The sequence below is a fragment of the Alosa pseudoharengus genome, unplaced genomic scaffold (genome assembly GCF_046254945.1).
Source record: "Alosa pseudoharengus isolate Yale_2024_CS ecotype anadromous, Long Island Sound unplaced genomic scaffold, YU_APseudo_1.1 YU_APseudo_1.1_scf_7, whole genome shotgun sequence".
In the NCBI taxonomy this organism is placed as follows: Eukaryota; Metazoa; Chordata; class Actinopteri; order Clupeiformes; family Clupeidae; genus Alosa; species Alosa pseudoharengus.
Window position 1 is genome coordinate 11,953,693 of NW_027468859.1, and position 27,753 is coordinate 11,981,445.

Genomic DNA, 27,753 nt, shown 5'->3' on the forward strand with positions numbered 1-27,753 from the left:
ATTGAATTGCATTAGAGCCAGAATTAAACTTGTTTAACAAGATATGGCATGTTTACCAGTGATAACACTGTTCAGAATGAAAGGTGACCTCACTTGTTAAGTAGGTTGTCCAGATCTCCATTTATATAATCATAAGAGAAGACCAATTAATCACGTTTCATACATGGGAAAAAAATGTGGGCAATCATTATCGTTTATATATTTATATATATGTAAATCTTTAAAAACCTTGGCCAAGGTCAGGGCACAGCTGCAGTTATGAGACTTGTACACAGCCTAAGCTTTCCAAAAAAGTATATATATATTTTTTTTGTTTTGTTTTGAAATGTAAGAGCATCACAAAATAAGTAAAATTCTAGTGCAAATATGAACATGGTCTGAACATACTGCCCTTTGACAAAAATCCAGGCACCTTCAACAGATCACAACAAGAGAAACATAAACAATTATTCAACAACATATCAGCATGTTGCTGAAGGGGGAGGTGTGTGATCATTAGCCCATCTGACGAAAAACTTTTTCTTGCAGACAATGCAGACGTGCTACAGTAGCCCACTCGTGAAGGCCTTGTGTGAACTCATGGTTTATCCACAGCTAGCGGTGAGGGAGTGTATCTGAACAGGCACTTTACAAGTAGGCCAATTTTAAGTTCACTTATCAGAAACAAAAGCTTTGATTTGGATGTAGGCCTACTCTTCAGACCTTGTTGTTGCCTATCTGATAAGGATGTGCGTAATTCCCCTGTTGGCAGCATACCTACATAAACCACCTTGGCAGGGGTATCCTCCATATGGTAAAGAGCAACAGAGAGAACCCGTTTCAGACTAGTTTGCCTTGCTCTCTAAAGCGTTATACCGTCCCAAATGTCCAGACTAATTATGACCTACGCTAGCGTAATGGTCATAGGCCTATAGGTTTAGTCAGTTTTTTTTTCCTTCCGGATTGTTTTTCCCTAAAGTAATTTTGTGTCAAATTTGTGTCAGTTTTCTACGAATGTCTCGAGAACCGTAGGGCCTAGGATGACCACATTTTTTGTATGGTGGTCTCAAGGGGACATCTCAACCCATCCTCATTTGCGGCATAGCAATAGTGGTTACATTAGCCTACAGTAACTATGACCTCTGTGGGTGGCACTGTGCTGTTGCACCTGGAAAACATTGTTTTCGTTGGCCTGCTGACCACAACAACAGTACGGGCAATATATATGTCTGTTTTTATTTGTCGATCAAATAATTGCTTAAAAGTGCGCGCTGTTTACAATGTCTATGCGTATGGAATAACTAGACACTATTCTTACGCTGGCCAGTAGACCAGTCCGATAAAATAATAACCTAAGCGGATTCATCCGTGAAAATTAGGCTCTCTATTGATATAAGATATTCAGTTCACTTCACCAGTGCAACTTCTGAACGGCCTTGCAGGCTGGAAAATGCCCTTTACCAACAGGTGTTTTGGGGAGGCGTGCCAATTTTGAAATTGAAATGTATCTGAGAAGAGCTGTCTGTTTTCGTTAAGATGTAATTCAGTTAAGCAAGCTGTGTTGACAGATCGCTTGTATGAGACGAGAATATGGGAACATCGTATGAGACAGATTTTACATAATTACATGTAGCCTTTATGGACGCGCTCAGTAGGTGCGCGCTTTCAAGTCGTTGTAGGCTACTGTGAGGTCCTCCTTGCGCATGCGCAGTAAGGCTTACAAGCTGTACTTTCATTCATACACAAAGAGACAACATAATATCAGCTTGTCGTCGCCCCTATAGGGCCATCTGTGACCACTGTTTATTTTTTTCCATATCACGGTCATCTCTTGTTTACGGACGCTCACGGTGCAAAAGGAGAACAAGCCATAGCATACTATGAAGAAACGCTGCGCAGACGCCACCAGGCTTCGGAAAATGAAAAAGCTCAAAATGACAGAAAGGATATCGGAAAGGTAGTGAGAGGTGACGCATCCCCCGGATGCCGTTGCTTTTGTTGTTGCTGGCTTTGTGTATGTGTCTCTCCTTTACTCTCACCTGGGCGGCAATTTATCGCGATTTAACCTACAGTTTACAGTGAATGTAGCTGAGAAGGCTATATGCACAATTATTCGTGCAAAGTATTGCTCACAGAGCTTAAAATACGATATTGTTTTCAGAATACATTGTGTTCAACTGGAATTGAATTGAATGTCCAAAGTGACTTCATTGATTGTAGCAAATTACAGATCGATTTCGTTCCTAGCTATGGGGGCTACAATGATAACATTATAAAGACATAACCTGGTCTTTACCACGTGTTAGGCTATATAATTTAACGTATTATTATTATTATTATTATTATTATTATTATTATTATTTCTATTAACCTATTATATGAACCTTTCACACAGTGTGTAGGTCCATAAGCTAGCCTACATTAATAGGGCGGCATTTACTGAGAGCATCCTTCAGACAGGTTGTCTAGACCACAAGACAATTGGATGATTTGGAGCAGCGTAACAAAGCAAAGTCTACTGGGACGATAAGTTGCAAAGATTTATGCATACAGAAGCTTAGACTAACCTACTGGATGTTTTCTAAGAGCAATAATTCACTACATCGCTTAATCAATAATATGGGTTGGAGAACAAGGTTATGCAATATTATTAGGCTACAGAGCGACAAAATAAACCCCGGTTGCAGTGATATCGTTTTTTATTAGCCTATCCATATATCATTCATAACATAGGCTATAGGCTAGGTCCCATTACCTTGTCAGCATTTCGGGGGTATTCTAAACATGACCGTTCCATCATCCATTTTCTCTGGTAATAGGCCTACAATGCAAAGATTCTGTTTTGCTGTGGTACTGAGGAGCGGAGGAAAGTTGTCATGGTTACCAAACAAAAAAAGCAGGCGATGTAGTCTAATGATATGGAGGAGAGAGGGAGATATCGGGTATAGAGACACAGAGAGAACAAAGGCTACTTAGAACAAAAGGAGCGAAATCTATAGGTCTGGAAAGAAAGATTTTTCAGACAATTTACTGGGTGCAAAAATGTATGTTCTGGGGACAGTAGGCTGTAGCCTAGTTTTCATTAAATTGATAATCCACTAAACATTTTATGATAAAAACGCGTTTTATTCACGGTGTCCCTCTAGACTTAAGTTCCTTCCTGTGTTTTGGTTTAGGTTCATAGTGTCTAGTGAATAGCCGTCTTGAATCTTTTAAGGTGCTATATTTTAAGCCATTGTTGTCAAAAGAGGTCCTCCACTTAGGCTACAACAATGATGTCATTCTGCATACTGGCAACGGTGCCCAGCATCACAGACGTCCTTGTCAGTTGTTTACATTTGCTAGGTAGCCTACCAAAACATGAAAACAATTTCATTCAAATAGCCTACCTCAAAGACAAGCATGCATAATATCCTTTTAGCATCATTCTAAAACTGCGGTAGCCTATGTTCAGGAGTATAGCCTAGGCTATTTATATTTTGACAACAAAACATTATATTGCCTTAAATCTTATAGGCCTATTGCAGCTTTAATAAAAATGACTTAAGCATAGACCTCTACCAATTGTTTATTTGATTTGCTTTCTTTTCTTTTTCTTGCCATTTTGCACAGCATTGCAGTTTAAGATGCAATATGCCTATTTTTCTTACACAAATAACATCACATTCATTCTCAGACACAACAGTGATGTAATTCTGAAAGTAAATCTGATGTAATTCTGTCTGATCAAAAGTGTTGCACAATACCCCTGTGCATTTCGTGCATCGTGTTTCCTGCAGGGCATTTAGCCTATTGCCTTTGTTTACATTTTCATCAGCAAAAGAGACAAAGGATCAAGCTGTGGCTGACTATCAAACATTATGCCTTCATTGCTCCTTCATGACATCCATTATGCTTGGTACAACTATAAATCTGCCATCAGTGAAACATATCCAAATGTTTGTTTTATATTATATTATATTATATTATATTATATTATATTATAGGCTTATTGGCTCTTTGTTTGGTAACTTTATCATGAGATTTTCTCTTCCCCAGTGCGTACACAGTCCTGAAGTTCATGATAGTATGGACACTGGTATTGCTAGCAGACTTTATTTTGGAGTTCCGCTTGGAGTACCTGTGGCCATGCTGGCTATTCTTCGGTAGTGTCTACACTACCTTCCACTGCCACGGCCTGGTAAGTACAGTAGTCCCTTCATGCCTACATAGATCAACAACTCACTGCCTGGAATTCATTTTGTCAATCTGTGTGATAATAATAATCAACAATCAATGAATAAATGTATTTATAATAGGCTATATGTTGGTCTTAATGGTCTAAATGTGATCAGTCAACCGCTGCTTGCTCTCTAATAGGCCTTTCGTTGGTTGTTTTTTTAAATAGCAGAATCTGATTGCTGTGCATCGTCATTAATGGCTACACATTTATTGTTGTTTCTTTTTGTTTAGGTCATATGCATGGTGTTTGTGTGTGCAGCATTTACCCTCGATATCTTCTGCTTGATTTTTGTACCTCTGCACTGGCTGTTTTTAGCAGCAAGCACCTATGTTCTATTTAACTACATTTGGCATACAGGTAAGGTTGAATATCAGTATTTGTATGGCCAATTAATTATGCAGATTCAAATATTTTCTTGGAGTTACCACAACAATTCTTGCTGTAGTTCTTACAATTGTATATTCAGCCCATATTAATGTGATATAGTTGCTTTAATTGACATTCCAGTGATTGCCTGTTTGCAAGGTGAGGTTGTGTTGTTTCTTGTCAGTTAATTAACACAGAAAATGATTACCATAACAAACCAACCATTTTGTGTGTCTCAGAAAAGGGCATCTGCATGTCCACTGCATCTCTGTGGATCCTGCTGGTCTACACGGAGGCTTCGCTCCGGCTCAAAGACCAGAAGAACTCCCACGCTAATTTATCGCACATCTTCGCCGCGCACTGGTAGGTTGGGTTCGGCGCACACTGCTGTTCCCCTCCCCCCTCCTCCTCCTCTCTCCCCACAGTTCAGGGCTGGCTGTAAACACACAACCTCAAACCAAGTGATTCCAATACAAGTCTGTACAAATGAAAGGCTTCATTGCTGTGGTAGAAGAGAGAGAGAGAGACTTGTAATGTCTTTAATGTAGTGATAGTGATAGACACACCATAAATAAGGAGAGCAAAATGACTCAGATGTTGCATTACTGATGCACATCATCACATACATACATAATAAGATGAAAAAAAATGTTTTTGGCACAAGTTGTGGCACAAGTGTCTCCAGCGTCCATATCACATTGTTGAATCTGACCTGTGATCGCTTTCTGATCCCACCAAGTCTCTCTCCAATTCGCTTCCCATCGCTCCTCTGTGTCCTGTATGAATAGTGACAAAATACTTAGATTTTTTTTGCCATACATGTATTTTGGATGAGAAAGTGAATTATATTGTCATTAAAACAAAATTATTGTGTTCTCCCTTTTTCAGTATTGGCTATCCAGTGGTGTACCTGGGCTTCGATGTAACATGCTATTTCTCCAGCATCTTTAAGATACGCACCCAGAAAACAGTGCAGACCAACAATGACTTCCACATGCACCTCCTGCAACAATCCCTACCTCCAGGCCTGCACCTCTACCCTAAGTGTGCACCCGAGACCAGAGAAAGTAAGGCGATAACAGAATTAGAATTAGAAAGACTTTATTGTCATTGTAAGCAGAACAAACAACAAAAGACACACAATACACCTAACTAGAGAGCAAAGAGCCGCGACGCTCATGCTCACCACCAGACCTCTATTAGCAGTTTGCGTGGTGGCTATTTTAAATTCATCGCTTGATCACACATTATACTGTATATCACACAATTATATTGGGCACTTTATGCTACATTTCAGTTGGTTGGGCTGTTAACAATCAGAGTTTATGGACCTAAAATCTACAGGAGAAGGAACTTTAAATTACAGAATGGCGACCTTTGCTTTTATTGTAAGGCTTTGTTGATGTATGTTGGAAAATAATCCGTGTTGCTTCTTTTAAATATCTCGCTCAAACCTGTGCTTCAGTACTCTGCAATTTAAGCACTGTTCTAAGTTACATACCTTTTTATTGTGGTGCTTGTTTGTGTGTGTAAATGTCATTTACGGCCTTTGTAATTCACTCATTTTATGTTCTTACACATTTTATCTGGTATCTATAGATCCTTTTGTTCAAAAACAAAAATAGTTTGTATCGTCATATTACTGTATACTAATGCCATTGCTGTTCTGATATAGAATGATAGAATAATGACTGTTATGATATCTGGATTAGCAGATGCTAAGTGGAGACCCAAAGCGGAGTCTGTCCAGTATCAGTGTCCGACCGCAGCCTCTGCATCAGATGAGGGGTCGACAGGAGACTACCTGCAGATCCCACAGGCGGAGAGGAGGACAGAGGGGGACCTGGAGGAGGTTCCCCCCAGAGAACTGAACTCAGGCCCCACAGGGGTCAAGTCACGTGGCAACGACCCACGTGACTCTTGCCAAGCCCGCGAGCCCTGCAACTCGCTCTCAGGTGGGGCACCCGCGCCCGAGCCCTCAGGGCCCTCCCAGCCACTACCTCAGGAGGAGCAGGGGCCCAAGGCAGCTACCAAGGCATCCAAGAGCTCCCCGCCCAAAGCGCGCAAGGCCCCCGTCACGGCGGCGCCACCTAGTGGGAAGACAGAGAAGAGGCAGAGGAACGCCAATAAAACGACGATCAGCCCAAACCGGAATTTAGCGGAGAAGGGAAACGCACCTCCACCAGCAATCGCAAACCATCATGCAGAACAAATCACAAAGTAAGGAACTTCATCAAACATCACTCCTTACTTGTCAATACACCAGTACACATCCAAACAAAATGCAAACAAGGAAGATGTCTGGCGTTTGTTATACTTGTCTATATTATTTACTATAATGTCCTTTTTTCTGTAATGTAATATGAACTGTTTATCTATCTATCTATCTATCTATCTATCTATCTATCTATCTATCTATCTATTGTTCATTTATGTGCAAATCACCTCCTCCAGGTTGGAACAGGAATTGCGGCGTCTGAAAGGGGAGCTGCAGGCGAGCCAGCAGACGGAACAGGAGCTGCGCAGCCACGTCTGCAACCTGACCAACAGTGAGCGCAGCCTGAGGCCCGAAGTCACCGTGCTGCGGCAAACCAACGAGCTGCTGCAGAGCAAGTGAGCAACCCCCTCGCTGACCCACCGCTGTTGGTGCTTAGGATCTCTCTCATGGTATTAAAGGAGAATTCCGGCGATTTTTCACATAGATCTCTGTGTAGCACTGTAGCTGGCTAGGTAGAACCGATTGTTTTAGTTTTTTTCGTCCGACTACTCAGTGACCTCAAGAAACTATGTGAAAAATCGCCGGAATTCTCCTTTAAATTTGTAATAGATTTTGCAGTTATTAAGCAGGCCTTAGTTAAACTTTACACTTTTGAATTTGCTCAGCATTCAAATAAGGGCCCCAGTTGTCAAATTATCATTTAATTTCATCTGTCACTTGTTGATATTCTAAATAAAGCAAAATATCTACCTGCGACAAAAACTCCATGTACGTCAAACTAAATAATTTCCATACTTTCTGTGTGTTTGTGTGCGTGTGTGTGTTTGTGTGCGTGTGTGTGTGTGTGTGTGTGTGTGTGCGTGTGCGTGTGCGTGTGCGTGTGCGTGTGCGTGTGTAGAATCCTGTGCCTGGCCAAGACCAAGCAGAGGGACAGACAGGCCAGCGCGGTCCTGGAGAAGAAGGCGCGGGCTGAGACGGAGGCACGGGTGGCTCTGGAGAAACAGCTGGCCGAGTTACAGGCACAGAAGCTGGACGAGGCCGCCATCTTGCTCCGAGGCGCTCCAAACAGGTGTGCCACAAGCTACCGTATTTTATTTGTTTGAACAATAGTTCGGTGAGAACTTCTGAGGAAAAATGTACATGGAAAGATTTGCTGTTCCTCTTTGGCATAGCACAGACTTTATTTTAAGCTGCCATCTTATTTTGCAGCCTTTATATTTTCTCTCTCGAGTCTTTACCATTACAGTAAACAAGATTTTTGAGGGTAATATCATTTCTCTTTATTTGTGTGCAGGACAAAACTCCCTCTCCTACATTTTACCCCCGCCCCCTCTCCCCACAGCCTATACCCTTCATAACAGCCCCATCCCCACACCCACCCCACCTCCTGTCTACTCACACTGCTTATTCTCTCTGTCTACCAGGCAGGAGCAAACAGAAACACTAATGTTGAGGAAAAAAGTGAAAGATCTAGAGACAGAGTACAAGCAACTGCAGCTGGAGTGTCAAGGCAAAGAGGGCCAAGTGCTAGCACTAGAGAAAGAAGTGGAGGTAAAGAACAAACCCTACGAACAAGCTAGTGTCCAGTCTGCAGTGCTGGTGTTGTGTACTACATGTAGTCTCAGTGTATGTCCATGTGAGAACTATTTGCTCGGAGTGTGTGGCGACTTTGTGGCAGTCTTTCTGGATGTTGTTGTGGTGAATCCATTTGTCTCTGGATGTCATGATGAACACATGTATTGTCTGTGGTATCAGCATTCAGTGTGTTGCCTGTTTGATGTTGGTTGAGGTGGAATCTGAAGCAGTGCTGTGATCGATGTTGAGTCTGTTGTCATTTTTTTGTCTGTTGCATTTTGGGGTTATACACATTTTGTTGTTGTTGTGCTGTGTGTTTTTCCATTTATGGTGGTGTTTTTCTTGGTTTTGCAAATAAGTTCATAATGAAAATATCATAATATCATGAATCACATCATGATACAAGCCAAGCCCTTCACAAAACACTGTATAGCTTCAGAATAAATCTAAGTTATTGCTGGTTGTATTAACAGTGTTGTTTCCAAAACCACTCACCAGCTTTTAAATTTGGCTGCTATGATCCAATATGGCTTTCATTGTTTCTTGAATGGCTGGCTGTGCAAATTCATTTTGTTTTCCTCTATCAGTTTGGAGCTTTCAGAGTTCAAATTAACAGAACATTTTGGAAACAATAAACACCACTGCATGTGCTTCAACAACATATAGATACCATATATATGATGCAAGATTGGAAATCATGTGCCTACCCTAATTTTTGAAACTCTTTCCTGTGTCACCTCATTTGTAGTCGCTACAGAAGTACAGGGGCGTAGAGAAGGAGATGGACACTCTGCTGTCAGCCCTCTCCTCTCTTCAGGACAAGGCGCAGCATCTGGAATACAACCTGAGTGCAGAAACGCGCATCAAGCTGGACCTCTTCTCTGCACTAGGAGACGCTCGCAGACAGCTGGAGATAGCTCAAGGTTCCTTTTCCATTTTTCTCTCTCTCTCTGACTTACACTTCAGTAGAAGTAAATTATTGTAATGGCAGATAGACTAAAATATAATGTTTATTGCCTGTTCATGTGGAAATGTAACTTGGTTTCACAGACATACACTTAAAAATCTCACAGACAAATAGACTCATAGGAGCTTCGTATTCCATGGGTTAGAAATATCCATACATTAGTATGATGCCTGTTTAATTGAAATAACACATTATACTGATTTTTTAAAGACAAAGTTTATTTAATACTTCTGTATCCAGGTGTATGCAACCTAGACACTGAGGTGAAAAATGGTATGAATATTAGGTTACATTGATTCCGTCCTGTAGGTAAACTGCGTAAACAGGACCAGGAAATTCGGGAGATGAAGCAGAGGATTGCTGAGGTGATGGCTGTGTCCCCATCCATGTCCTACGTGACCCCTCGGCCTCCAGCTGTTCCGCAGTACATCACCAAGTTCCTCAACAGCGAGCGCTATGTGCTAAATCCACGTGCCCTCATGTACCAGTGTCTTAAGAAGTGAGGGACCAACTCCATGATACCCTGCGGCCTTCAGTTTTCCCAATCTGCAAAAACTGTGTTTATTTCACCTGACCAGAAATGAGGTGCCAAAATGCCATTTTTGGCCTGCAACAGATGGATCTACTGTATTCTGATCCAAAACCTCATCAAAGGGTTTATGCTGTTGGTTTTTTTTGCAGCTCTGCACAGGCAGACAGAACCTTTGGGCCAGAACCAAGTAGGTCTCTTGTACCCAGCTGCTGGTTGAAAACATGCTGTGGACTGGTCTATGGTATATTTCCTTGCCAGAAGAAAAGAAATATTCACTCCATTTTAAGAGAGTGAAACAACCACTAACGCAAGTGAATATTTACAATGGACTCTTCTATGCGGCCATTTTGCTGCCCTTGTTATGATGACGTTCTTGGTGCTCAGCCATTTTTTGACAGCGTCAAGAATCAACTGTCAACAGCAAAAAAATCCTGGCTAATCGTAAGAGTGGCAATATATTCAAAATTGTCACATGTTCTAAGTGGTGGTGTACAAAAGGCCATTAGGCAAAGAACCTGAAAAAGGAACACAAACAAGCAACTGGCAACTGTTAAGGAAGCTGATTGCTTGATCACTTGGGCTCTACATATAATATTAATAGATCAAAGAATGATGCAGAACCAAATTCCAGGAAGATAATTAATATTTTGTTTATTATTTTATATTTAGCCAGTCAGTGAGGAACTAATCTTACAGAAGGACAAGGTTAAGGTCCAGTAATGTTGAAAAAAAAATATGTTTTACACTGCTGTATTGAAGTGATTTTTTTTAAATGTCAGATCAGAGGGGTCATTTCAGGATAATTTATGAAGCTCTGGGTTTGACAGGGGCCCTCAAACATGTCAGTGACAGTGTATACTTGCCTGGGGACATTTTAGAGGATGGAAGAAATGTTTAATACAACGTGTCAATCTCTCCATCTCCTCCCAGACAAGTTTGAGGTACTTTTGAGGTACTCACACTGCCTGTAATTTTTTGTGCCTATTCTCAATTAATTCTAAGAACTACAGCCCAATAATTTTATGTAATACAGTGAAGTGTTTTGATTGAAGTGCTCTGTGCTGTTTTGTAGTCTTTTTTTTCTATTAATTCACTGTAATTGAAGGTCCACGTCTATTTGTTTATAGAAATCTTTTCTGACGTGCCCAAGTTTCTTTTTTAAGAACTTGTTTGTTTTTAGTGTTTACAGGGTGTTTTCTACGAGAACAGTATTTTTAGCCTTGGTGTATTTTTCTCAAAAAGGAATAATTGAATATTGATTTAATTTTATAAGTCTTTTGTGTGTTGTCAGCATGAAAATTTGTGTAACCTTACAAAAGGTTTGGAGAAAATTAATTTGTGATCTAATGTTTGCAGTAAATTAAACATTAGAACAAGGGCTTTCCCTTTTCTCTGACATTTTTAAATTAAATAAAAAGGTATTTGGATTCTACTGCAATTGTTCACCAATTCGTTTGATTTACCTGAAAACAAGGTGCAGTCTTCAGTCAAATGATTGAATGGTTTAATATACCTACTGCAGTAAATGAAGAGTATTGTAATGACGGGGCCTTCTCACAAGTGCACGTTGGCCATGCTCACAGGATTCTCAATGAATAAAGGTCTAGAGATGAAGCACTAATAATCACTGGTTTATCATCTGATTCAGATACCCATAATGTCCAAAAAAACTGAATTGCTTAGGCTATGCAATTTGGCCTAATTCTCTAATCTCTACCCCAGGAAAAAAAAACAACACACACACACACACACTTGCCAAAGTGAATAATGGAAGTGCTCTAAGTGTCACATTTATTTCAAGAAAAAATAGTTCAATTGAAAAAAAAAATGAAAAAAAGAACGGTTTACAAATGCAGTTTTGAAGCTATGCCCAGCGTGATGTAGGTTGACAAGAGCTCCTTGACCAATCTGATCATAGGGGACTGCAGATCTACAGGATGCTCTCATGAATCCTATGTGCGTGTTCATTCAGGTTTGAGGGAACCCATGTGGGTTTTGGTTAAAACTCTGTCTGTCGCCTTCCTCCTTATGTGCAAGGAACCGTTGGCTTGTGTATCAATAGGGCCTAACAAATTGATCTTGTGCATTTTGGTTTAAACAGGTAAAAACATTTCATGAAACTGAAGAAAAACACACCCAGTACCTTCTTATGTCGAGGCATTTCACCTGAAAGGAACACTGGCTTCTACAAACTCTTCCAACATTTGAAACCCCTCAGGTTGCCCTTTCCACAAAATGGAGCAAGAGGCTCACTTGTAGACTGGTCAGCTCATTTCCGTTTGATAACAATGGACAATGACCTCCAGGTCTTCTCCTGGACTCCTGGCCACAAAGAACAAATCTAGGAAAAGCATTTCATGGTCTCCAGACATAAACTTCTTCTGAAGCCAGTGTTTTGTGTGTGGCAGACCATTTTTTTCACTGGTTACACGGTAACTAGACAAGTTCATTAGGATGAAATATTACAGTTTTCAATTTCACAGCCCATTACTTAAAGGCAGAAAATGTTTGATTGCATCATCTGAGGGGAATATGTTAGGACATTAGCCTACTAGTTGAAGTTCTGGGCTGATCCCCACAGTCACTGAAATAATTTTAGTCCATTAAGATTAATAATTTGGAAGATTTTTGTTATTCATCCATCCTATTTCAAAACACCTGGACTACTTCCCGATGGTAAAATACAGAAATGAACAGCCTGGCCATTCTACTAGTCAACTGCTCTGTTTTTCCACAGAAATATAAAAGCTAATTCCTACCAGCAAACCAGGTGAGCGGAAATGTTAATTTGAAGGTAAACCCTCTATCCTTTAAGGGCATTCAACAGTAAAATATCCACTTAACAATTACAGAGTACAGTAGTGCAGACTAGCAGCTAGTTGGATCTTCCAGCAAAGAGCATGTCTTGCAGCCTATGAAGCCAGGGTGTTATTGTGGAAGCCTTCAATAAGACGTCAGTTGATATCACATAACGCCCAGTGACTGGGGCATGCATGACACTTGCAACCCACAACCAACACCTTTATCTGTCTGAGAACCAAGAGCAAACAAAAGGCCTCTTTCCAGTCACAAGAAAACATTGTACCTGCCACTAGTTCAACTTGGAAGAGGCTATTTTTTATTAACCAATCTGTGAAATCAAAGGTAAATGTACTATATGCATGCATGTTTGTTATAGATAGAAAACCTTTTTTTTTCATATAAGGTACTGGCTACTCAGAGGCCCTAAGGTGGATGGCAGATGTCAACGCGTTTTTGCATAAATTTCAAGATGGTTGCTAATAAGTCAGTTGAGAATGTAGAATTAGGATAGTGGTGGCTGTTTTTTTAAATCTTAGAAGGCACAGAAACACGCAAGGTGTAAACTTGCCGACAAAAGAAAGGTCACACTAAGAAAACCTGCTTTATAGGGGGAACAAGTCAGGTCTTGTGCTCAAACTGTACTTAGATGAAACGTTATACGGTAACAGATAGCATAACATTAGAAAAAAATACAAACAAATCAAATACAAACAGCCACATAGTGCTAAAAAGTGAAAAAAAAAAAAACACTTATGATGACTACATAGATAAATAAACCGCCTTTATCTCAGCATTTCTCTTTCCTCCTCTCCCGTTCACAGTCTTGGCTCAGTTGAAATGAACGCATCATGATTACAACCACAGGAATTTCTTTTTTTTAGCCCCCACCAAAAGAAGGGTAATTAAGCCTCTCTGATAGGGCATTATGTAAGGAAGAAATAAAACAAAAATAGTAACAACACTGACTCCTCATTGCAGAATCAGGTAGGGAACGAGTGTGAGAAGTGGACTGCAGATTGATCACTACTTGGTTCATTTTTGACACCATGCACACACGGTTACCGACAGTGAGAGAGCGGACTTGAGAGCGATTTGCATGGTGCACGCAACCCACAACTCAAAGCAACTCTGCAAAAAGAAAAATCTATTCCCATAAGATATCAGAAGTCAAAAAACATGAGTCCAAAAAAGAGCAATAAGTAATACTGACTTTAAATAAGAACCAAGGTGCTTTCTTCTTTTAAAACAGAGAAGCGGACAGCTACACTGACTGATATATAACAAACGTATAAAAGGACCCAAACCCCCCCCCCCCCCCCTCCTCCTCTCCTTTCCCTTCTCTTCCCTGTCCTTATCTACAGCCGCAGAAAGACATCATGCCATCATGGGCGGGGGTGTCATGCACTCACGGGGGTGGGGTGTAAACACACACACACGACGAGTGGCTTCCTCCACCCCTGAAGCCCCCCCCCCCTGCAAAGCAATTTCTCCCATAATCCAATGGGGCGATGGAGCATGCCGGTGTCCTTCCTCCTGGGTGGGCTGGAGGCTTGCAGCGAGAGGCGATATTGGAAGGGCTCATGGAGGATAGGTGGACTAGGGCGACGGGAAGGGAGGGTGGGCAGCTGGGCGTCTTTAACAGGCCCCTTCTGCTACGAGGACACAGTGACGGGGTTCAGGGAGCCGTTGCGACTGTAGAATTTACTGAAGGCTTCTTCCAGCACGGAGGCGAGACGCAACTGATCCCCCTGCAGAGAGACAGGCAGAGAGAAAGAAAAGAAGTATAGAAAGATCAAAGAAAAGTCAAGGAGGAGCAGAGAGCAAGTGAGGAGAAGCAAGAGGGAAAGTAGTAGTGTGTGTGTGTGTGTGTGTGTGTGTGTGTGTGTGTGTGTGCGTGTGCGTGTGTGTGTAGAGGGTAGGGTGGGGGTGTTTGGAGGCAAAAGCCGAGATGCAAAGTTTCCCAGGGTGGGTAAACATTGGCATGTTTAATGGTGGTTATTTAAAGCGGAGAGCACGGAAAGAAAAGGGGGAAAACAGAGAAAAAGAAAAGAGAAATGTTTTAAACAACTGGGCAGATTGTATGACGCGGCATTTGACAAAAAAAAAAACGAGGATGCTTTTCAGGCAATTAGTAAGGATTGTTCACCCTTCACGCCTGATCAGTAAATAGCATGTAATCAGCCCAAGCATTGTGGTGTGGTGATGAGAGCAGGGGTGGAGGGGTGTCGTTGTCCTACAGCTGTGTAACCCACTCTCTAACTGGCACCACATCCATAGAGATGACTCAGCTCTGGGTCACTAGTAAATAGCATGTAAAGAGACCAGGCCAGACGCAGGCATTCTAGCTCATCTCACTTAGGACTGTACACACCACATGGAATGAGATCTCTGTGTTTAAATAGATGTCTTTTGGAATAAACAATTGTTAAAACTACTACTAAAAAAGGTACTGTGAGAGAGATGCCTGTCTGACTTTTTCTGTCATTCCCCCCTTTGGAGGTGGGGAATTTTCAAGCCCCACTTGACCATTCAACCCGGCAAAATGGTAACGTTAAAAAAATTTTTCGCCATTTTGGTTCCAAGTTACCCGTCTCAGTCCGTTGGATCGGATGTTATTTTAATTCACAGGTTTGTCTGTTTATGACTTATGTTTGTGTGTGGCTATTTTGTTTTGAATGTATGATCTTCCTTGTCAAAAAACAAAGGCATAATTAAAGATAGGCACAATTCTTTTAATTATTATTTCCTCCTGTTCCTTGTGCCCCATCTGACATGTCTCTATTCCCCACTAGTGGGGCCCGGCCCACACTTTGAGAACCAGGATTGCGCAAGAGTATCATCCATGAAGTATGGAAAGTTAGTGTATGTGTGTGTGCGTGTGTGCGTGCGTGCGTGCGTGTGTCCATGCCTTACCTCACTAATGAAGCCAAGCTGAACCAACTCCACAGCGAGCTCCTGCACATTTTCATCTGTAAGAGACAGAAAAAAAGTACAAAATCTTACAACACACACACCAACTCCAAAACACCCCAGCAGGATCTCTCCCACATACTTTGGCTTCTTTGAAATATCAAATACAAGTACAAACCTTGTCACTGTGGGTAAGCATTAAACTCAGTTTCTATGGTAACTATGGGTGTGTGATTTCTGAGAGCCAAATCACATCAATAATTGTCTCGCCACAAATATGAGACGTGCAGAGAAAGAAGAGAATTGCACATACGTGGTAATAAGTCACAACTTAAATGCCTGTTCAGCTTGTCCTCCAGTTTTAGCAACAGGGTCAACTGTGAAGGAAAAAAAAACAATCTGGTATTAAAATAACAGCCATGATGCAGAACATCATCCCATTCATTTGCAGCATGGGGGAGTAAACTGTGATGATGTGTATGGAAAAACTGACTGCTTTCTTAAAACAGTGCAGGTATCGCCATTCTAACCCAAATCTGTCATACCCTGTGATGACACAGAAGGTTTTCAGCTGTACCAGAGACAAGTGGTACTTTAAGACACTTTAAAGCAAGCCTTTCTTGGGGGACGATGTGGCGCAACAGGCTACAGCGCCCATACCATGTACGGGTCCAAGTGCCCACTGGGACCCAGGTTCAGGTTTGACCTGCGGCCATTTCTTTTTCAATCGGTCCAAATTATGACATGAGTGGCCTCGTTGCATATGGTATTTCAATACAAATTGTAGTCTCCTCGTTGCATATGGTATTACAATAAAAACTTGAAGCGTTTTTGTGTAAACTAGTTAGCTTGTTCTTTAACTTTCTCTTATCTTTGTTGAGCACTATCTCTATTGTGGACAATATTATCTACAACGTTTCAAATAATATTCTCGCTCATGCAAGCTAGCACAAAATGGACCAACCATGTTCTTCCATAAATACATTGTGTTTGAATCAACTCTGCATAACAACTCTGAATGCATACACACACAGACCATCTGGACTATAATTACAGACTAGCACAATTTCTCCTGCTGCACTTATGCAAGGACACAACCAGAAGCACAGCTTCTGAGCATGAGCATGAGTATGCACACCATAGATAATGAGTAAACAGGAAAGTGGAGCTTTAGAAAACAGGGACATATGCAAAGCCAGGCTCTTACATGATGCTTGGCTCCTTCCTCCACTGGCTCAATATTGCACTGCATCTGGAGGACCTGTAGAGAGAAATAGAATCATCAGCATTCTCTTCGTAGGGTATTTCCAACATGCAACATCTCATGATTACATTCTCCTGGGCCTGTTGTGATCATGACAAAGAAGTCCACAGGACCTGGTTGTTTGTCAAATAGTTCAGTAAATAGCCTGGCGCCTCTAAGCATAACACAAAGAAATAAAATAAAACAGAGAATGGTTGTGCCCAAACAAAACTGCATTGGCCTGGTCTCTGTGTAAACACTGGTTCACACTGTTTCAGTGTGCTTTCCTTACTCTCACTACAGTTGCCATCATGGTTGAAGTGTGGGATGTGCAGACATCATTTTTTTTTCTGGTGTGCATCTTTGTAATAACAATATACCAGACACTTCTTGACAGCATTAAGTGTTCATTCAAACTAAAACTGCCACCATCATCATCTACACCGTGCTTCTTGGCTAGAAGAAGGGTTTTTCCTACTAGAGGCTAGAGGATCAGACCTCACAGAGAACAGCAAATGAAAACTGACAATGAAACAAAAAAAAAGTCTGTGTGATCTCTGTCTAGTGAGGATTGTTCTGTGCTGACCTTTCTGGTCTCCAGCTCGGCAGGCTCGGGCGTTGGGGTCTTGACCGACGGGGGTACGATGGGGGACTTGACTGTCTCTTGTTGGGGCTGCTGAGGGCAGGGCACTCCGAACGCCGTCAGAGGGTAGATGCCATTCCTGTGGCACGCGGCAGAGGCAGGCGGGAGGGCAAGTTAGACAGGTTAGTTCCACCCACCTCACTGCTGCCTCGTCACTAACGTAAACATATCGCCAACTTGATCACTTACAAACATGAAATTCTATTATGTTCATGCCACACTGGAGGCCGGTGTGAAAAAACTGACCAAACTGGGCTCGGGTAGCAAAACATAATGCATGTTTAAGGTGGGTAGAGCAGCCACAAAGTGGAAGTGCATTATTTTCTATGAAGTCCATTATCCCACTTATACTTCGGTTGTGTTAAATAGCTGATACAATTTCCACTAGTCCAGAAGTAATTTAACAAGTCCGTTTTAGGGATTAAAACATGGACACGGTATCAGTTAACTAATGCAATACCAGTGTGGCAACCGTGGTACAAAGTGGGACCACACACTGTGAGCCCCAGCTTGAAGGGCAGTGTAAATATACAAAAAGCATAAAATCACATATTTGCTCTTTGTGCTTTTATCCGCACGCTAATTTGAAAGTCTGTCACAAAGCGACAAGTCATTTCAACTTCACAATACAGTAAGCAGTTAGCCTAGAAATCTAGACCCACCCTAGCGGCAGCAAATTACATTTGCTGCCAGGGCTAGTCTAGCAACTCTCCGTTGGCTTGTGGGCTCGAAAAATTAAACTTCTATCAGGCCAATCAAATCGTGTATAGAGTCGTTAGGCGGGCTTAACATAATGATTGATGGCAGAGTTGCAAAGGTTTGGCTTGAATTCCCTGCTACTTGAAAACAAATAAGATAATGTTGCTGTTGGCGAACAGTGTGACACGAGTTAAGCTTTTATTAAGTTGGCAAAAGTTTGAACTAGCCAAAGCTCCGCTGGTGGGAAACGCATGGGACTCATAGCGCTGTCCTATTGCATGCAGAGAGAATTTGAAAGACAACCGATTATCGTGTGCCCTCAGACTAAGCACTGCGAACGGTGAGTGCCCAGACCCTACATTTTAATGTGGGTCTGGCTCGTCAGGCTAGTTCACGGTAATACAGTGAAAACTTCGCTACTTCAAGCAAAAGTTAATTGACATTCTCCAATGCTAAACTAGACATTCCACATGCTGTATGCCTATTATCAGTGAAGCAAAAATATGCTTTAACAGAAAAGCAAACGTGGGAGTGGTTCCTACCTCACATCTTCCAGGAACTTATCCAACTCCAAGGCAGGAAACTGGGAAAGCCTGAGAACACAACAGACAGACGTTAAACCCTTAAAGGTATGTTGCGAAAAATGAACGTTCTAAAGAATATCTGGGTTCATTGAATTCAACATAGAATTTTAGAACCTTCAATTGTTGCGGAACGGAATCTTATGTTAGAATGTTCGAAACCTACACCTTTCAGGGTTATGGCTGCCAATTCCAAATGTGGTGTACACTGATATGGTACATAAACACGAACAATATATGGTTCCAATGTCTACATACAAAATATCACAAGTCAAGTAGCGACTGCAACACACATACTTTAACTGGACAGATAAAGGACTGCTCTCCACAATGACCAGGTTAAGGTCCATGTTCTTGGTCATCTCCTCTAAAGCGTTCTCAGGGATCATGTCTGTGTGAGGAAGCAGAAAAGGTTTTCAGTACACAGAATCAGAAATATTCCCATTTCTACAGACAACTTACAAACAGCAGCAGCAGCAGCAGCAACAGGAACAACAACTACTTGGCAGGGACTGCTGTTCTGTGATTGGCTGAACAGGAGTGTGTTTGATTGTGACTTGGTGGCTGGCTGACTCACGTTGGTGGCTGACGATGCAGTGTGCGGCGAGCAGCTTCAGCAGAGGCACCTCGAACAGAGCCTGATGGAAGAGCAGCTCGCGTGCTGTAGGCCTCTTAGCAGGGTCCATCTCCAGACACTTCTGGATGAATTCCTACACAACACAACACATGAAGCCCAGCAGTTAGCACCAGACACACACACACACAAGACCCATATTCTCCCTCTCTCTCACAAAAATGTGTGCGTTTGAAGTTCTTTTCTTTTGCATTTACAAGTAGGATCATAACAAGATCCAAATTGATTTTAAAAGGAGTGTCCAACAGCAGCAGAAGTTTATTCCGTTATGTGCACCTTAGAAGTAAATTTGATCTCTGTATTTCTAGATGAAGTGGCTACACACACCTCTTCTGTTTGTGACCATAAGCATGTGAACATGAGCCTTCATAACCTTCCACATGGAAGATAGGCCTTTATACTACATTCCTTGTCTCCACACCCATGAAAGAAAAGCCTTGCCCTCTGCAGCCAAACACACAAACACACAGACTCCCTCACCCGTTGCAGTGGGTCCTCCAAGGACTGAATGGCACTGTTGATGGCGTCTTGCGAGACGTAAGACGACTCCCCGTTGCTTTGGATCTCCAGCACAGCCATCTGTAGTGGGGAAAGGAAACATCCACAGGGGTCAAATTGGCCAATCAGAATGACCCGATTGCTATTTACATCATGGGCTAGTGTGTCACTCACCTCTAAGGCGCACATTCCAAAGGAATAGATGTCGACAGCTGTGGTGACATCAGCAACCGCTAAACAAGGAGGAGACAAAAGGAGAAGGGGAAATGAATTTACATCTGAACTCATCAATATAAGAAAGTAAAAATCATCATGAATCCCTGTGATCTGATAACTAGTAGTCTACTAATAATAAATCTAATAATTTCAACTGAACACTCCTTTAGTTAAGAGCACATGGTGTGTTGACACATTACATAATCTTGACAGATGATGGTAAATGAGTATCTATTATGGGAACACAAACTGCTGTTGTTTGAGCCCTCACCTCCATATTCTGGAGCAAAGAAATGCAAGCTCTTCTGCTCCTCTCGACATGTCTTCACATGGTTGTTGATTGTGTCAGGGGCCACTGCAGAAACAAGAGCAGTGGAGAAGGGTGGCCGGGGGGGGGGGGGGGTGGAAGGGGGGTAGAGGGACAGGGAGGAAAAAGGATTAGCCACAAAGACAAAGCTCGGACACGGGAACAGCGTGCCAAGGAGAGCTCAGACCACACACACGTTTGGCAGTGTGTGGACCAGCAGGCTCAGGGGTACGCACCTGATCCGATCTTAATGAGACCGTTGTGCTGGATGAAGATGGTGTCACAGGTCAAGTTGCCATGGATAATGGGAGGGTCACATGAGTGCAGGTAACTGCAGAGAGAGAGGCATTAGGCAACCTCCATACATTTTAAACATGCAATATATGGAACGATATATATATATGTTTTTTACACGGCTCTTCACAAGGCAAGTAGAACGCTCCATTGACTTGAATGGGATTTCCCAAAGTTCTAGCGGTCATTATTTCTTGGGAAAGGACCTCTGAAAAAAATAATGACCACTGTCAATGGCAACAGAGTTTGTGCTTCTAATTCCGGTATTTCATATCCTTACGCAAGGACTGGAACTTCATTCAAAAGTGAAAGCAGACGGTTGATCAGCTGTGTTCTAAAGAATGTTTGATTCAAGTTCAGCGTGTTGTTGCGAACTATTTGTTTCAGCAAATGCCACGATGAACGGTAACAAATAGGCTAGGCTATGTAGGCTAAAGTCATATCGTGGGCAATTCGTTTTGGCAAGTAGCCTTGTAATAAGCGGAATAATGTATAGAACGCCGGTCATTATTGGGAAAATAAGTCCCTTCAGGGTTTACGGTCTCCGCTGCGCGTCGGGGTCCGGTTCGCCCTGTCGGGACTTATTTTCCCAATAATGACCGGAGTTCTATACATTATCCCTTACATATGTCCTATAAAAATCCTCATAAAGGTGTAGTGGCGAGTGTTTATTCAACAGTCCTTATTGACTAAGATGCACCACAATAGTTAGAACACAAGTGTCTTCATTTGTATGGTTGAAAATATGCCAATATTGTGTTTTTTATGAGAGGGGGCAGAATCCTTGCTGAGCCTTAAAGCAGGTGCATGATGCATGGTGTGTGTGTGTGTGTGTGTACCAACCTGAGGGCAGACAGGATTTGGGTGCACCACCGCTTCCAGGCCTGACGAGCCAAGCACAGACAAACAAACATGAGCACACACACCCTCATAAGGCCAGCAAGTCGAGCAACAGAATAACAATCTAATACATCACTCCCAACAGTGCACCCATAAACAGTTTCTATTCTCAGAATGGCCTGAGTAGCTTATTTATATCTCATACGAAAGGTGGAAACTACACTCTTCTGTGGGCCAGCCAGAGGTAAATCAAACAGAGATGCAGGTCTGTGGAGACAGAGCACATGAGGCAGAAGACGGCACTCATTTATCACACGGGTGTTAGGTCAGCACAGATGAGGGGAGGACTCTCCCGACATTGGCTCTATTTGGGTTGGACCCAGGAGGTTCCGTTTTTAGACTTCAGTTGGAAAACTAGGCATGCATGCTCGCAGAAAAACGTCTGGAGGGCAAGCAAAGGGAAAAGGGAGGGAGGCTAGACAAACAGTTTCGTCACCTTCTCGTTCATGGTCTTGTGATTCTTCTTGGTCTTCTTGAGGAACTGTTTGAGGCTCCCTGAGGACATGTACTCTGTGATGAAGATGACCTGTGGGGAGGGTGCAGTGGAGGGGAATGGGGAGAACACAGGGCCTCATTATTCCACTGATCTCCATAACTCTCTTTTGGGACAAAACTCATACAAACATGCACACTCACATGCTCACAATAACCCACACACACACACACCCATCCCCTCACACACGTTATGAACGCAAACATACACTCTCTCTTTCACACAAACACCTGATCAAAACATCAAGTGTGATATTGCACCACAGCTCTTGGGCATGCTTAAGACAGGGAGTGTTGCCATGAGAGCGGAGCTGGCAGGCAGGGCTGGGTTTAAGTGGGGGTGGTGGGGGGGTGGGGGTGCTCACCCGAGCTCGGTTCTCCTTCACATCAGCCCAGTACTTGTGGAACTTTACGATATTCAGATGCTCCAGCTGGATCAGGTTGTCAAACACCGCTTTCACTTTCTCCTATAAGACAGAAGAGGGAAGGGACATAGTAGATGTATGTCAGTAAGACAGAGTAAAGAAGATGGAGAGAACAGACAAAAGAAAAGAAAAGACAACAATAGAGAAGCGTAGATCATAGAGAAAGATGGGGAATGAGAGGAAGCAGAAGAGCAAGACGTGGGGAAGTGAAAGGCAGAACTCAGGACTCGGTAAACAGAAAAGACGGGTTCATGACATGGCCCAAATTTAAAGAGGAACCATCTGTGTCCTTATCTGTGGCTTTGTATTCTTTGTATTCTCTTTCACTCAATGAGCAGATTCAGGGGAAGGCACAGAGAAGGTTGGCTGAAACGCGGAAACCCTTCACACATTGCCCGTCCCTTGGTCTGGAGACTCTCCTAATCAACAGGGGCCTTAAGAAAACAGCACGTGTACTTTGGACAACCTGAGCTTTCCCCAACACGTCCGTGTGACAGCAGCAAAAGGTCACAGGGTTCAGGGACATAAAAGACCTACTACCAACCAAACCTACTAATCTTCTTTTTGACAAAAGTGATGTTCTCTTCCCCTGAGGACAGGCAACTACTGATGGGGCATATTCCCCATTCCTGGCATTCTAGGCCAGCGGGGAGGAAATATCGTCACAGTTATGTGGTGATATTACAGTTGCAATCACCAAAGAGATTCTTTCACCTAAAGCAACACAGGTGCAGACACAGACTGGTGCAGTTTGGTCTCTCTTGTTCTCGCTCAAATCGAACCACAGTCCTGCTCGCAGCGCTGAGCTCCACCGGGCCGCGATCAAATGTGTCATGTCGAGAGAATGTGTTACGGACATGGCACATTAAACGCATACTTTCCAGACCGCCGCCACCTAACAATAAACAGGAAATCCACACATGGTCCCAGTGCCGCTCTCAGAGGAAATCAAAAGCGATATATTGGGCTATTCGAGCCTGGCGGACATGATCACTGCAAGCCAATTAGAGAACAGAAGAGTGAAAGCCACTTAGGATTTTTGACATCAGGATCTTGGGGTGGGAAACATTATGCAACCAAGCACAATAGTTTTTGTTGTTGCTGCTGCAAGAGTGTTTTTTTCACAACCCTGCAACCCCCGCTCCCCTTCCAAAGGAAACCCAGCTACCTAAAGGCTTTGGCAGCAACAGGTCTAACTGCACTCTCAGTAAAGAGATTTCCGGCCGGAGGGGAAAGCCAGCTAATGCGGATGCACTGAGCTGCTGATCAATGCTAAGCATCAAACTCAAAAAGGAAATGAGGTATTACAGAAAAATGATTAACCCATAAGGGGGTCAAGCTTTCAGTGAAACTTTCAGTGTTTACTTCGGTGGTCTGTGCATAAGACATTTCTGAGCAGAAATTTGATTAACTTAATTAAGACTTGGCCTCTATGAACTATGGAATCTATAGTTGAATAGGTGACACAGTTAGGCTGCTCTAAAACAAATAGCATTTCTAAACAGGCTGAGCACAGTCAAGCTGAACACACACCATTTCTCAAAGGCAGATAATCTAAACAAGCCATGGACTTGAATCAACACCAGGCTTTCAGCTATTGTTGCTTTTTGTTTGCTGTCATGAGGGTTGGTGTCTTACGCCATGATTAATCACAAAGCCTGCTTGGCAGCTTAAACTTATGACTTCAGAGGAACAGTACAGTATGAAATATCTGTACAACACATGGTGCTGAAGAACACCATCTACTCTGATGCATATCGCATCTAATTTGTCAAAGTTAGGATTCATCTTCGACTTCTAATTACGGAAACCCACAGCATCACAGGCTTGTCACAGTCAGATCGGATCAAATGAACCTTGTTTACCATAAATCCAAGGTGAACACAGTAATTGGATACAGAAAGAGGATAAACTACCCTGGAAATCAAGAGGTCTCGCGAAAGCACAATTTAATTGTCTCTGCGAGACACTCTGGCAATAAGTAATAATGCACGATACTTTTACCCCTTGCATCGCGAGGAACCAATCACATCGCTGTATCTGATATAGGCGGGCCATGAGGCGAGCTAAACAGATGACGACAGCGCTGCAACAAATCAGTCAGTAACATTGGTCGTAGTGTTATCCAATTGTGTCGAAGTCTGGAATCAGTCAGTAAACATTGGTTGTAGTGTGATCCAATTGCGTGCAGTGAGATTTTCAAATGCATGCTTGGTGGCGCCCCTTGAGTTTGGCCATTTTCATTATTCGTGGCCAGACCCTTAATCTTTCTAGATTACCAGGGATTGGATTTTGCAGGCTAAGGATAAACACCATGAGCATCAGAAAACAGCTGACATTCTTGCATGAGGTGCTGAAGTGTACCTCCTGCAGTTTGAAGTTCTTCCTCTCGGAAAACATGACCTCATTCCATACCACCTCCACGCCCTCTTCAGTGTCCATAGCCAGGTAGGCGTTGTCAATGCCAGGAACGTTGCGCTGATTCACCTGCACACAGAGGAGCAAGCGTTGAGTGGGAGTGGGTGTGGCAGCTGCCCTGATGCTCACCTGTGCCATGTGGGCACTGACTCACATCTGTGACTAATACATGAATGACATTCCAGGTGCCCTATAACATTTTCAGATGATGCTATGATTGGTATAAAACGCTACCTGCGATTGTTTGTCATTCTTGTACTAGCAATCACTGACTGCTGAACTGCACTGTTGCCATCAAGTAAACTACTGCACATTCAGAACAGGTGTTATATCATTGTTTTTGCAGCTGAGCTCCTCCATGCATCTATTGTTTAGACTGAAACTCAATATCACTACATACCTTTTAACAGCCCTGTGCTTCAGCTAGTTTCCATCCAAGCAGAGACCATAACATATCCCTACTCAACACACTTTCAGTACATTTTGACTGGGTGACATCACTGTGTGCTGAGTGTGTTTCACTAATTCACGTATTGGGATAAATGCAGAGACCAAATTTCCCTCACGGGATCAAAAGAGTATATATACTTATATACATCAAGGGTTTCCTGGTAGCTCTGAATTCTGTTTTTGGTCTTACCTCCTCCCTGCGCTTTTGCCAGCGGCCACAGGGGCTTTCCTCCAGGATCTCAGATTCATCCTCACTCTCCTCTTCCTCGTCTTCTGTGGCAGCTGCAGGTGGACCCTGATTCACCGTGGAGACCGGGGGCGAGACCTGACTGGCGCTGGGGACAGAGGCCACGGACTCGGGCTTGGTGTCCAGCGCTGATGCTGGGGCAGTGCCCTGCGTGGGTTTTCCCTCACCCTCGGACATAGTGCTCTGTCCGAACTCCACTCAGAAATTCAAATATCCAAGTCAAGTCCTGCACACTCTCACCACGGGTGGGTGGCAGAGAACTGCAAATGAATACAAATGCCAATGTACAGTTAACAATTTGACACCATTTAAAAGGTAACGTTAAGGCAATCTCGCTTCAATACGCATTTGAAGGGATTCTAGGAAAGAGACAATGACTCATCGAAAGTATAATAACATGCCTACATCGTGTCACCACAACACAGGTAGCCAGACATTTGATCATGTTAACGTTAAATCAAGTTAAGAGAATTTAAAGCCTAGAAAACCTGCCAGTAAACTCGCGCTACCAGCTGTTGGAGATAGCCAACTTACCAGTCTATAAACTGTTTTTTAACGTTAACTTGACACGGGAAAGTTCTGACTCAAAAGAGCAATAACAGCTTGCCCAAAAAGGGGTAACGTTAACGTTACGTTAATCCCAAACTGAAGTTCCACTAACGCTAGTTAATTTGCAAGCTAACGTTAGCAAGCTAACACCATTAGTGAGTTGGCCAACAAGAGATATAGTAAGGTTGGTTGGCGACAGGTAGCTAAAGAAATTACACGTTGTTACATCGTTTAATTAACACCGACAATGTGAGAAAACTGGTCGGCACTGATATGTTTGTGGACCATCACTAGTCCGCGAGAGGTACGTTATTTGGGCTAATGATGTTGCTGCTATCCCGAAATCCTTCCAGGGTTCCTCCCCTCACTGCACACTCATGCTAAGGCCTGCGTGCCAACTCGACTGCGTAGCAATGTAACCCCCAGCACAAAAAGCCTACAAGCCATCAATGTAGCGTGCAAAAACAATCACACGGGACACGGTGTCATGATAACCTGTCGCCATAACAATGCACCTTACACACTAAATCAGCAACAATGTACTAACTTACCTTAGTTGAAGATGAGCGGTGTCAAGCCAGCTCCGCCGGAAACGAAAAGTCTTCTTAACATTCGGAGTAGTCCACCATCAACAAAAATCCAACACAGGCACGATTTTATCCAAACTGGTCAAATAACAGGCTGGGAGCTACGTATTACTTTTAGAATACTCTGTCAATCCACGAGCTTTTATTTGATATTCAGGCCACGTTGCTTGCTGTTGGCTAATGTGTTTGGCTGGCAGACTAGCTTGCCCACTAAACTACTCTAAGCAAAGAAACTTGCCAAGCAAGCCAACTACCATTGCCAATGTTAGCTAGCAAGCTTGCAACTTTATCGAAAGTTAACTTAAAATCCAAACTACGGGTTCTTCTACTGAATGCAAATGCACGAGTATAACCAAGTTATATCACAGCCGGGCAGTGACCGAAGCAGCCGGGTCTGCAGCACCAGCACCAAGTTAGCTTGCTGACTCGTACAAGCAGCTAGTTCCGCTACTGTTAGGAGGCAAGCGGTTAGCACCTTGCTAACCTTTGCTAGCTAAATCGTTAATACTGTTAGCTTCTTCTCAGTGCATTAAAAACGACTAATTACTGGTACACGTTTATTTGTAAAGTTTTAAACATATAAATTCGCCTTTCGACATCGCTATTTTTAAAATAATAAATTCAGATTTAACCTGACTTGCACTTGGACTATGTGGCTAATGGCGACACAAAATGACAAGAAAGAACTGCTGGGTTCTTTTGGAAGGGTGTCTTCAGTGCTCCAATGCTAGAATTGATTGACATTATTTTAGCCAATCAAAACTTGGAGATTTTGTAACTACAGTTTTGATTGGCTAGGGCAAATATTTGTCAAAATATGTGGGAGGAGTGTATTTGCAATTTCACCTTTGGTCCAACAGTGGGCGACATTGAACCCTTGAACCCATTGAACCCTTGGATATTGTATGGGGAAATGCCTATGGGAAATGCACATTTCAGAGCGTGGTCGGTAGGCCCATCATCACCATCCAGTCCTCTACGAAACGCTTTTTACGTGTT

General features: G+C 42.7%; 2 protein-coding genes across 2 annotated transcripts; one reads left to right on the forward strand and one right to left on the reverse strand.

Annotated features, from left to right (window-relative positions):
- Positions 1 to 1,859: 1,859 nt before the first annotated feature.
- On the forward strand, positions 1,860 to 11,291 carry LOC143110389 (macoilin). The gene is made up of 11 exons (XM_076273266.1): positions 1,860 to 1,936; positions 4,018 to 4,159; positions 4,432 to 4,558; positions 4,807 to 4,930; positions 5,456 to 5,634; positions 6,280 to 6,787; positions 7,022 to 7,180; positions 7,684 to 7,854; positions 8,210 to 8,336; positions 9,109 to 9,283; positions 9,637 to 11,291. Exons 1-11 carry the CDS (start codon positions 1,860 to 1,862, stop codon positions 9,828 to 9,830), a joined length of 1,983 nt encoding a protein of 660 aa, XP_076129381.1. The 3' UTR covers positions 9,831 to 11,291.
- A 324-nt stretch (positions 11,292 to 11,615) lies between these two features.
- On the reverse strand, positions 11,616 to 27,449 carry nrbp1 (nuclear receptor binding protein 1). Its single transcript, XM_076273267.1, has 18 exons — positions 26,719 to 27,449; positions 25,562 to 25,878; positions 24,868 to 24,990; positions 22,444 to 22,545; positions 22,023 to 22,112; positions 21,530 to 21,570; positions 20,629 to 20,723; positions 20,357 to 20,440; positions 20,044 to 20,102; positions 19,852 to 19,950; positions 19,315 to 19,447; positions 19,035 to 19,128; positions 18,699 to 18,749; positions 17,401 to 17,536; positions 16,779 to 16,832; positions 15,885 to 15,948; positions 15,575 to 15,630; positions 11,616 to 14,409 (listed from the first exon to the last, which is right to left on the reverse strand). Exons 2-18 carry the CDS (start codon positions 25,793 to 25,795, stop codon positions 14,314 to 14,316), a joined length of 1,611 nt encoding a protein of 536 aa, XP_076129382.1. The 5' UTR covers positions 25,796 to 25,878; positions 26,719 to 27,449; the 3' UTR covers positions 11,616 to 14,313.
- Positions 27,450 to 27,753: the final 304 nt, after the last annotated feature.